This window comes from Clupea harengus, chromosome 7 (genome assembly GCF_900700415.2).
Source record: "Clupea harengus chromosome 7, Ch_v2.0.2, whole genome shotgun sequence".
NCBI lineage: Eukaryota > Metazoa > Chordata > Actinopteri > Clupeiformes > Clupeidae > Clupea > Clupea harengus.
Window position 1 is genome coordinate 16641199 of NC_045158.1, and position 11741 is coordinate 16652939.

An 11741-nucleotide genomic window follows, 5' to 3' on the forward strand; every position below is an offset into this window, starting at 1 on the left:
TTTTTTTTCACAGAAAAACTAGTATGAATTTTTATGTAGTCGAAACCGTCAAAACCATAGAAACTTCCATTAAAGATTTTGATGACATCGGACCAGAGTTCAACTTAAGTGTGAAGGTAGGTAGTCTGGTCTAGTCAGCAAAGCTGCCATTTGTCCAGGGAATCAGTATCAGTAGAGTTGCTCCAACCAGAGGACACACTGATAAGGATACGCTCTATTTCAGGTTACCACAGTTAACGTTCCTGTGGATCTCACCTACTTGACAGTATATTTGCCTTTCAACACTAAAGGAGGAAATCCCCTCCTGTACCTGACCTCCCTCAGCACCCAACCAGTAAGGACCACACTCCTGAGTGATCTTGGAGTGAATTAGTTTGTCAAGACGTCAGCCAGGCATCACTTATATGCTATTTGTATAAGAGCTAACTGAAGTGCTATACCTTTTCCCCAGTAGATAGCCTATGACTGTGGATGAAGTCAGTTGTTTGTTTCTGAAATATAGTGTGGTTTCTGATACAGGAGTGCATGATTCAGAAATGTGTGATTCATCATTTAGGTTTAAGGAAAGGAAAATGACTGAATATGCTGTGATACAAGGATTTCACCCGGCAGATATAAAAAGCTATGGTTATAATTGTGAGGAGTTTCACACAGTGACTGGTGTGATTATCTATCTGCAGACTAGGGGTGTGATGTGTGAGACCAGTGGTTTGATCAACCCTCTGAAGATCGGGACAAAGCCTCACAGTGTCTCTTTTAAGAAAGAAAATCTCAGCGGGATGAAAAGCCTGGTGAGTCTCTGCTTCCTCCCGCTCGCTATCCGTCCCTATCCGAAAAGTTACAAAAATCGAGAGGTGCACGTCGGTGTCCGTCCAGCTCTCCGAGGGGCTCGGATGGGCTCGGAAAGGTGTTGCCAAGGTGTACCTATGTGTCCGTCTCCGTCCAAACGCACAACCATAAATTGCGCATTAGACCCGATGAAGCAAGCACGTTTTCTGTGCCTCTATTTGCAGTCACAGCGAGTGTGTGACAAAGATAACATAGAAATCTTCTATTTCAGTGTAAGCTGTCCTAGGTTAAGTGTGGATGAAGTGGCTGATCTCACCCTTGTGTGTACAGGACTGTAAGACTACAAAATGTGCATCTGTAAAATGCGTGGTCAAGGACATGGCTGAGAAGAGTGACTATTTTGTCAACATCACAGCGAGGATTTGGAACGGGACCTTTGCTTCGGTGAGACCAGCTCTCAGCTTCTGTTTCTGCCTTTAATTACATATCTATTGTATGGCTATGTGCCTGTGATTGTACTTCTGCATAACGGTTTTGTTTGTGTTTATTTGATTGTTTTCTGCTTGTCATGAACATGTATGTTCATCCAGTCACATTTCCAGACCTTGGAGCTCACAGTCACCACTGAGATCGAGACCTCACAGCCAGATTTGCTGCTCATTGGGCTACAAAAAATCACGGTGAAGTTTACTTTCTGCACAAACCATCCAGTACTGGTGTCTGGTGTTTAGAGCTCTCTTCCACTCTCTCTCTCTCTCTCTCTCTCTCTCTCTCTAACATTAGATAAGATGATATATATATATATAATCTTATCTTATCTTATCATCTCCATCTTTGTCTAGGCGGGCCTCACCATCAGCAAGCCAGGCGAGAAGGCAGATGTGCCGGTGGGGGTTATAGTGGGCAGTGTAATTGGAGGACTGCTTTTACTGGCCCTTGCAGTGGGTCTGCTATGGAAGGTGAGATCTTAGCATTTTACATCACCCTTATTTGGTACTCAGTCACTTAATAATTGGTAGAAAAGGGACATTATGCACATTGTCACAGTATTGGGGGTATTTGTCAGTAGCTAGCTTTTACAACATCTTGGTTACATATTTTAAGATATTATATATCAGTGGCGGGTGTAGGAAGTATTTTTTATGTCACTGTAGTTTTTACCAAACCCAGTGTTTATCTTGTGTGCATTTCTGCTCAGTTTGGCTTCTTCAAGAGGAAGTACAAGCAGCTACAGCAGGAAGCAGAGGGAGCATTGGAAGCCGAGGAGGGACTCTGAGCAAGTGAGAAGACTTGCACAAGCACACAGGTGCCATTAGAGGGAGCTGGCTCCAAGGCCATCAAAAGACATCACTATTGTCAGCAGTGCTCAGCTCCTCTACCAAGAATCGTCAAAGAATGATAACAAAACTGTTAAAAGCAGTCAAATCATGTTTTTTAGTTTTTATACAATAAAGCGAATGGGAAGCAGTGTTGGGAATCGTGATGACTGTGGTTCTGATTCAAACTGTACTTTTTTTTACAGGGGAAGATCAGTGAGCGTTGAGCTCAAAGCCCTGAATAGTGTTTAATCCTGTGGAGTTACATGGTTATTTGAGTTTGTTTTAAGTGACTCATTGTGTATTGCTATTTCTTTAGTGTGGTGCAATTTGTTTCAGAGATGAAGCCTTATTCATGAAATCTTCTAGAAAACAATTATTGTTCCTGAATTGTACATGAATAATGAAAATAATGGCATTAAATAGAAATGAACAAACACATCAATTCATACATTGCTGACAAGGGGGATATGTTTCTCTCGGAAAGCAATAATACAAATATAAAAGAAACATGTCAATTGTACTGTGCTACATGAACATCCAATGAGTTTCAAAAAGTCTGGTATCATTCTTCATTTATGTCGTGGGTCTTTACTTTCACTCCTGTCAGATCCCACTTTTAAAGTCACTTCATGTCTGATGCATCATTTTTGTACTTGATCTGTTTTTGGTATTGATTCATTATGGACATGATTTGGTTAAATAAATACAAATGAACTGAAATGTCTCAATATATTGACTCATTACAGTAAAGTTCTACTTAGACTTAGTTATATTTGTATTGGCCACAATTTATCTGGACAATTTTACGAAATTGATTAATAGCGTGTGTGTGTTTGTGTGTGTGTGCGCGCGCCCTGTTGTACGTTGTTATCAACGTACATAATCCGACATTTTGATGTTGTGATGGCTGTTATTTGCCAGCAGATGTCGGTGTAACAAAACATATTGATCTACAGTGCATTACTCCAGTGTAAAGGTGTAAAGCTCGCGTAAGGCAACTGAAAAGGTCTTAAAGTGTGGACTAAAACAAGGAATACGTGAGAGATACCTTTATCTTTGAAAATTTTAAGTAGGCTGACTCCTCCTTGCAGTTGGTTGATTGAAAATATATCTGACAGAGCTACAAACACGTGTGAAAAACGCGTCGTAATATGCTGTCATATAACAATGTAACTACACTACACTATTCATGGTTTAGATATGCACAAGCACCTGCTTGGTGAAATACTCGGCCATTATGGTGAAAATGTGTCAAACAACTGCTCAAATGGCGCAGTGGGCTACACCAACTGTTTTGGATCGGATAGAAAATTATCTTTGTATCCTTATTCTGGCATTAATAATAACCAATTGGCAAGTTCGTGGTTTAGCTAAACCCTCGTGTGCCATGTGGTGAAAAGAAAAACTTAAAGCGTAAATTAAGTTAGCATACTTCAGACAAGTAAAGCTTTTAGCACAAATCTGGCGAGAAACGGACAGGTAGCCTACCTCACCATTTTGAGAGAACTGATGAAGCATTTAAACTGATCAGACCCAATGGATGGACAAAGTAATCGTCCAGAACAGCAATACAGAGGGTATTGTATGATGTCTCTAGCCTGACCTATACAGATACATTAGCAAAGTGTATTGATAAAGGTATGAAAAGACACTTCATAAAGGTCTACATCTTTGAAACCTAAAATTGTAGTATGCCTATTTCATTTTGGAGGATGCAACCTGTATCCTTTTAATTCAACGTTGTGTAGGCCTTTATCTTTTAACAATGATACCAGTATTCTATTGAGGGCACATTTTTGTTATTGTCTCAGTCTCTTCGACGTGTGCTCTTGCTGAGGTGAGGCATAGTTTACTTGCGGCTAGCAGAAGAGGGCGCTCTCACACCTGGCTATTGGCTATCAGCGATTCGGAAACAGGGATAGGATATATTTAATACCAGAGGCGAGAAAGCAACCCAAACAACTGTCTGTGCTAATATTAGCCGAGCATATTCTGGTGTATTGTTTTCTCCTGCAAATCTCGAGTTTTCTTAGATCATTAAGACTAACATATTTTCTCAAGGCAGCTGGTAGGAAAAGGTCAGTTATCGAAGACAGGTTGAATAATTCCCCACTGTATGGTTATTTATGAATATTGCGTAGGGCTTTATAATTTCTTGTTTTAATAGCCTACTCATTACAACAAAGACAACAACTACTACTACTTTGATTATTATAATAATAAATAACAATAATAATATCTCTAATAAAGTAGCGTGTAGCCTAATTGTGCAGCGGGAATGGTTGCAGACAAGGACGTGGCTGCAGAGAGGTAGTTTAATAAGAAATTGTGTAATGTGGTTATTGTATTATTATTTTTTCAGCCTGTCACAAATGTTAATAGCCTAGTCTCCGACGCAGCATCAGTTTAAGGGAGATAGACTTTTGGAGGCCTCTATAAACATCGTCTCAGTCATCATTGTCTAGTTTTAACCACCACAGCTTGACAAACACCACAGCTCCATTCCGCAGCTCTTGTAACTTGGCGCACTTGACGCATGGTTTCTTTGGAATCGTCTGTAGTCTCTTCACAGACTGCGAACTCCCCGCGGACTACGCTGGTGCCCACAAGGTTCGGGAGAAAGTTCGTAGCCTACTAGAGTTTGGTAAGATGTCACCTGATGGGGATAGAACGAACTTCCAACAAACTCTTTCTCTCCACCCCCACTGAGGAGACCGCCCACCCCAGACAGTTGGCCCTAGACCCCTTCTAGACTTAAAAAGAGGTTGCATTCAGAGACAGGCATTCATTCAGCACCGACACCCGTCTAAGTACATTACTTTTTGCGCTGCTTGTTTCAGCAGACATTATTTCACTTTGCCCTCACCATGTTAAGGATGCTAAGGAGACACCAGATCCACCCGGGTATGATTTTAATACTGATCTGGCTTTGTCATTTCATTGAGGACCAGAAGGTGCAAGGTGAGTTGTTGAATTTATGATGTTCTGAACTTTGTAAAATGTTCGACTCTGTTAAGTTTATTTGTTTGCGCGCTGTTAGTATGGAATTGCCATTTTGATCGTTCTGCCTATGTCCAACTTTCTGAACACTGTTGATCAGTTGGTTGTGAGTAGAGGACATGGGAAACAGGTGCGTTCAATATGGTCAGAATGAGTGTTTATCAAAGGAGTTCCTATGATTCAACGAAGAGTTGTTCAGAATCATGTGGAAAACCAGCAAGAATTAAAATGTAGGCTACTCTCCAGTGTTCACGTAGATTCATTGATAAGACTCTGGAACTGAAAGGACCGCGATAAGCTTTTAGACATTTTAGATGCCATTTGTCATTGTGAGCAAGGGACTTTGAAGCAAGTCTTAACAGAAACTTTAATGGAACGATTGTACAGTTTGGCATTTTACGGTGTCACAAATACAGCAATGAAAACTTGGCATACATATGCAAAAGGTCTTTAACAGTTGTATGGTACATCCATGTAGCTTTTTAATACGGTTATGGAGCACTCTGCCGTTGACACATGCACTTTGGGATTCTCTAAAGACCAAGTAGCATAGACATAAAGTAATACAAGTATTGCAAAGTACTTGAATCATCATTCTATGACAGTGATAATCATCTGCGTATTTAATTACCTTCAGATAAGTGCAAAATTGAGTTCCGAGACGTTGCGTGACTGCGCGGTTTGCTGAATGTTTCCGCTCTGGCTGGAGTACTCTTATTGTAGGCTAGCTGTTTTCATATGTATGAATATGAGCAGGATCGGTGTTGGGGGTTAGCCTACAGTTGATGAGATAAACTTTGTAAATAAAACATTCTTCAAGATCATTTATGTGGTGTTTTTTTTCGGAACAGTTGCACATGGCGCGGCAGGGAAAAATGTAGACTAGTCTAGACTCCGCGAATGTTGTTTGAATAGGGCAGCAGCCTTTATAATCTCCTAGCTTTACTGTCAAAACGTCGCCGTTGTTCTCTTTGGGATTTAAACAGAAGTTATTTTCAAGTCTTTGTAACCTCGATTTTGGACGATCATTTCGATTTCAGTACATTGTACCAGCTGACAGCGTTTGGCTGTTCAGACAGGCTGGTTTAAAAACAGGCGCATTACGTTAGAAAATCAGACAAAATACCGCGGGGGAGGGGAGAGACAGACCTACAACTAATACAGGCTACACGTGTTGTGTCTGGGTCACTGACTTCAGACTTTAAAGCGACTGGTATTTATTTTCCCTCCCTTTGACAGCTGGCAACTGCTGGCTGCAGCAAGGGAAAAACGGAAGGTGCCAGGTTCTCTACATGCCTGGGATGAGCAGAGAGGAATGTTGTAGGAGTGGTAGGCTCGGAACGTCCTGGACAGAGGAGGATGTTCCCAACAGCACGCTGTTCAGGTGGATGATCTTCAACGGCGGGGCTCCCAACTGCATACCTTGTAAAGGTAGGTCGATTTCGGTGGTTTATGGGAGAAGTATATTCTTAGTGCGATTGAATGTCGCAGGATTATCTATTATTCATACATGAAATGCCATTACTTTACACAGTAATTGAAACAGTATAACATAGGTAGTGACATGATCTATCATCAATAAATAATAGCAATTATGTACTAAATATAAAACTTATTTGTAACATTTTGTAAGTGTACTTTGTAGACTAGGTCTGTTAAATGTTTTTTTTCTGCACTGTGTCCCTATAATGCTATTGCTTTGGGATAATCTTTGTAGAGACGTGTGACAACGTAGACTGTGGCCCCGGGAAGAGATGCAAGATGAACCGCAGGAGCAAGCCACGCTGCGTCTGTGCCCCAGATTGCTCTAACGTCACTTGGAAAGGGCCTGTGTGTGGCTCGGATGGGAAAACCTACCGCGATGAGTGCGCCCTGCTGAAATCGAAGTGTAAAGGCCACCCGGACCTGGACGTCCAGTACCAGGGCAAATGCAAGAGTGAGTAGCCTACTCAGCACAGTGTGCGCACTGGCTGAAGTAGACGGTGGTTGTGATGTTTACTGTTACATCATTACCTGATTGAGTAAATAACTTCTGCTGAATGCATTAGGCTCTAATTCTTGCAGCAGTCTTACACCTACCTTCTCTCTGACCCGGACAGAGACGTGTCGTGACGTGCTTTGCCCGGGCAGCTCCACCTGTGTGGTAGACCAGACCAACAACGCCTACTGTGTGACCTGCAACCGCATCTGCCCCGAGGTCACCAACCCGGAGCAGTACCTGTGCGGCAACGACGGCATCATTTACGCCAGCGCCTGCCACCTGCGGAGGGCCACCTGTCTTCTGGGCCGCTCCATCGGCGTGGCCTATGAGGGCAAGTGCATCAGTAAGTTGAGCCACTCCATTAACACAGAAAGGCTTTCATGGAGATAGTTCAAATACCTATCTCTACCAATGGTGGCTGATGATTCAGTGTATCATACTTTATGTTGCTCTGGGTATTGGGCATTTTGGATAGGCACACCGACTAGCACTGCACTTAATGAGTTGTAATTCAGTTTAAAAGTCGAAGTGTAACATTTGCTTTCTGCATAAGTTGAGTTTCACGTCTGTGCTTTAAGATTACAAAATACTGTTCTGCTGTACATCTGCGCCAAGATTATGTGAAAAAAAAGAATCGTGGGATTTTAAATACTTCCCCGTGTTGTTGAGATTGTTATTTGCTCAGGGAAAAGTTAAGGGCATGTAATGATTTCCTGATGTTGGCAAACCTGATGTTCTCACACCTCATTACAATGTGAGCGAGTAAACCGCCAATCAGTTCATTATTCTTGAACGGAACGTACTTGAAAACAGCAGCCATATGTTTCATACAAGATGACAGCACTCGTCGTAGAGCCATTCAGCCACTCACTAGATCACTCTAGATATCTACTCAGGTATACGAACTCAGGTAGCCCCAAGTCCTGGCTGTTAGGGTTAGGTTAGTAGTAGATACAGAAGCGGGTATCCTGTGACATTCTGCTACACAAGCGCCTCCAGGCCAGCTGGCATGTATTCTGTCTAGGAAAGTGTTTCGTCTGTTTTTCTGTCCTTCATGCCCTTCGTTTGTGTCCTCTTTCTCTTGGCAGAAGCGAAGTCGTGCGACGACATTCAGTGCAGCGCGGGCAAGAAGTGTTTGTGGGATGCCCGCATGGGCCGGGGCCGCTGTGCCAACTGCGAAGAGGCGTGCCCGGACAGCCGCTCAGAGGAGGCGGTTTGCGCCAGCGACAACACCACCTACCCCAGCGAGTGTGCCATGAAGCAGGCCGCGTGCGCACAGGGTGTCCTCCTGGAGGTTAAGCACTCGGGATCTTGCAATTGTAAGTAACTCTCGTGGCCCCCTTCAACCCGTCTCTTCACTAATGGCAAAAGACAATTTCGTGCTTTCCCCCCCAAAACCTTGCTGCTTACCCCCCCTGCCCATGTGACTGTGTGCCTCCCCCTCCCCCAAACTCCCCTAAAATAATATGGCCCACCCTCAACCCCACGCTCCAAACCCCTACTGCAGATATGGCAAAAGCCCAGAAAGGACTGGAGATTGGACATACTTGCATGTCCTTATTTTTGTTTTTGTTATGTTTTATTTTGCTATGTTTTTTTTGTTTTTTTTGCTGGCTACATTCATTTTGAATTTTTTGCAAGAAAAGCCCATACAACGTGAGAGGACTAGATGTAAAAAAATCATGTTAGAAAGATTAGTTAAATAACTAACACAAATCTATATATCTATACAGAGACTAACTTTTTGGAGTTGGAACAATTTTTAAGGCATAGGTGGTTTTGTTTGTTATCTCAGTAACCTGTTACATTGGGTTGCCTTAACTTTATAATAATTTGTTGTAGAGGTTTCTTTTTTTTTATTCCATCGTCGCATTGCTAATGTCACGTTAATGTTGTATTTCTTTTTTAGTTTTTTATGCTTTTGGCTGTAAGCAATCATTTCAAAATGCACTATGTCTGTCACTGACATAAAAAGTGCAGCCAACGTGTATATAATCAAATATACGGATGCATCTATTCATGAATATGCATAAGATGATTGTAACATTGGTGCCATTTTAGTGAAAAACATACATATATATAATATACACATCTATACATGTATGTATAGATAATTGTAATTATATACTATATACTGTATATAACTTCATCAGTACATAACATACACTACCTATTTCTTCCCATATGGCCAGTTAACAATGCAATGTGATCACAAAGCCAGTTGCCATCAAATATTTCCATAGCAAAGGACAGATTACATTCCAAGTCAGAAAAAGAGAGAGAAAGAATGCCTGGAGAAGCCATTTCATGCTCAACATGAAACATTTCAATTTGAAAAAAATTTGACAGCTCACCTCAATGTCGATGCCTTAAGGTATAAAATTATGCCAAGGGACCAACTTAATGATCACCTTATGGGGCTGGATGAATATGGCATTTTACAGTATGCAGGAGAAGCAAAAGCTCATTGAAGGATTCTCTCTCATCTCTAATCTGCATCAGTAGACTGAAATACAGTTGACACATATCCGTTTGATGTATGTGTTTGTCTATTGTAGGTGTGTTGCCCACCAGAATAAATACATATAGTTTACAGATATACATATACAGATACATATAGTAGATTTGTTTGTATGACTTATGAGGGACTGTCTGCCTGTTTACGTTTTTTTTTTTGCTCTGCCTGTTTGATGTTTTGTTTGTTTTTTGTCGATGTTAAATTCTCCTGTAGAGAAATACCTCAGAAGCTGTGCCACCACTTGACCTCCCCCATCTAACCCCCTCGCCCACCTTGCTGCAAAGGTCAAAGCGCCAAGCCTCCCGCAACCCTGTCGTAGTAATTGTACATCTGGAGCAAAGGATCTAGAGAGCGAAACTGAAAAAAAGAGAGGCATGTTCCTAGAACCCAAAGAGCACATTTTGTCCTCTTTCAGGAACCTGCCAAAAAGAAATGGAAGAAAAAAAAAACAGACCTGGGCCATTCAGCCTCCATATCACCCCTCTCTCTCCCTCAGCATCAGGGTCGACTTCCTAGGTTATGTAAATTGGGTTGCGTAATTTGGGAATGCAGAGGCGCATTGTTGACTGCCAAATCGCCTAAAAAAAAAACAGCAACAAAACAAAGCTATACTGTGGCTGCCAGATTTTCTTCCCTTCTTATTCAAACTTTCACTGAGATTTCTGCGCTGTTGTGTGGTCTTGACTCATGCAACAGCTACCATGTATTCTTCCATCTAGCCATCACAGAAGACCAGGAAGAGGAGGAGGATGAGGACGACCAGGACTACATGGCCTATATCCATTTATCTCCACTCCTGGATGGATAAAACAAAACAAAAAATCACACATTCACACACTTCCCATACACAACCCTTATCACCGCCGGCGGATCTCTCCATCTTGGGGCGAGGAAAATCTGTTTATACTGTACATATGTGTATGCTTATTTATTTTTTAAAAGAAAAAAGGAAGTATACATATAGTCCAGTCTGCTAGATTGTTTATTTATGCAGTGTTTTTTTTTTTTTTTCCTTTGTTGGATTTATAATTTATACATTTACAGTGTCTGGCTTACTATCAATCATGTTTTATTTTAAAGATTGTGAGAGTGTATGAATGCTATGTGTATGTGTGCATGTGTGTGTGTGAGGTTTGTGAGAATGTGTGAATGAGATGTGTATGTGTGCATATATGTGTGTGTGTGTGTGTGTGTGTGAGACAGAGGGGTTTGTGAGTGTGAATGATAGGTGTGCAAGTGGTTGTGCATCGTTTGTGTGATACATTTTTTTTCTTTTTCTTTCTTTTTTATTATGAAGAAATATATTTGTCCAAAGAAAAGCAATGTTATTTATTGTGAGGTACTAAGGTTACCATGTAAAGTGTATGTCATCTGCCAGCTGTAAATTGCATTCCCCATGCTGTACAAATCTGCTTATCACTGTCCATTCTCTGCCACAGATGTTTATATCTCTCTCACACACACTCTCTCACACACACACACACTCTCTCTCTCTTTCACACACATACACACACAAGAAAAATGCATGTTAGCCTGTGTGTTTATTTATTGGGACTCTGTCACTCTTTAAATGTACATAAATGTTACTGGTTTTGTTTACAGTTCATTATAGCTGACCAAAGGGACTCTCTCAATGGTTCTGCAAAGTGGCTCAATATGGTGCAGCACGCCAATATATATTTCTTCTGAAAGTAAGCCCTTAATAAAATAGTTTAAGTAGATGTCAAACACCAGATATCTTTACAACTGCAGTATTGTCTTTTCGGTGAAATGATAGGATAAAGAAAATAGTTTAAAATCATACTTGATTATCAGATGTGCCATTTACATGTGTATGCTATTTCATTTTTTGCCAATGTTCTGCTCCATATTGCTCTCGCAGAGCACACAGGAATAATGATCCGTAGCATTGAGTATCGGTATATCACACCTATCACCTTTCTTTGTTTATGTGCATTGTTTTGAAAATGCATTTTTTATTTTTCAGACATCACAAGATAAATACGAAAATTCAGTTATAAATATATAGTTTTGTATTTTTTTATGTAAATGTCATATGTATATACAAAGTTTGATGGTATTTGTACAGATATGAAGAGTGAAAACAATAATAAAAGGAAATACATGAAACTAC

At 41.0% G+C, this 11741-nt stretch overlaps 1 protein-coding gene and 1 pseudogene across 4 annotated transcripts; both read left to right on the forward strand.

Annotated features, from left to right (window-relative positions):
• LOC105901089 overlaps window positions 1-2065 on the forward strand; it is a 95074-nt pseudogene extending 93009 nt beyond the window's left edge.
• Window positions 2066-4650: 2585 nt separating this feature from the next.
• Window positions 4651-11740, forward strand: fsta (follistatin a). Of its 4 annotated transcripts, none has more exons than XM_012828663.3 (6): window positions 4651-5069; window positions 6348-6539; window positions 6826-7044; window positions 7208-7432; window positions 8178-8408; window positions 10304-11740. In XM_012828663.3, the coding sequence occupies exons 1-6, from the start codon at window positions 4976-4978 to the stop codon at window positions 10324-10326; spliced, it is 984 nt and encodes a 327-aa protein (XP_012684117.1). In that variant the 5' UTR covers window positions 4651-4975; the 3' UTR covers window positions 10327-11740. The 4 variants fall into 4 exon arrangements, with proteins under 4 accessions (XP_012684117.1, XP_012684119.1, XP_012684118.1 ...); XM_012828665.3 differs by having other exon boundaries at window positions 4652-5069; window positions 9821-11740; XM_012828661.3 differs by having other exon boundaries at window positions 4658-5069; window positions 10327-11740.
• Window position 11741: the final 1 nt, after the last annotated feature.

Excerpts from the sequence above, each read along its gene's own strand:
- fsta (XM_012828661.3), top strand. The coding sequence starts at position 4,976 with ATGTTAAGGATGCTAAGGAGACACCAGATCCACCCGGGTATGATTTTA. Across the intron at positions 6,540-6,825 it reads CAACTGCATACCTTGTAAAG|AGACGTGTGACAACGTAGAC; the intron begins GTAGGTCGATTT and ends TAATCTTTGTAG. Across the intron at positions 7,433-8,177 it reads CTATGAGGGCAAGTGCATCA|AAGCGAAGTCGTGCGACGAC; the intron begins GTAAGTTGAGCC and ends TTCTCTTGGCAG.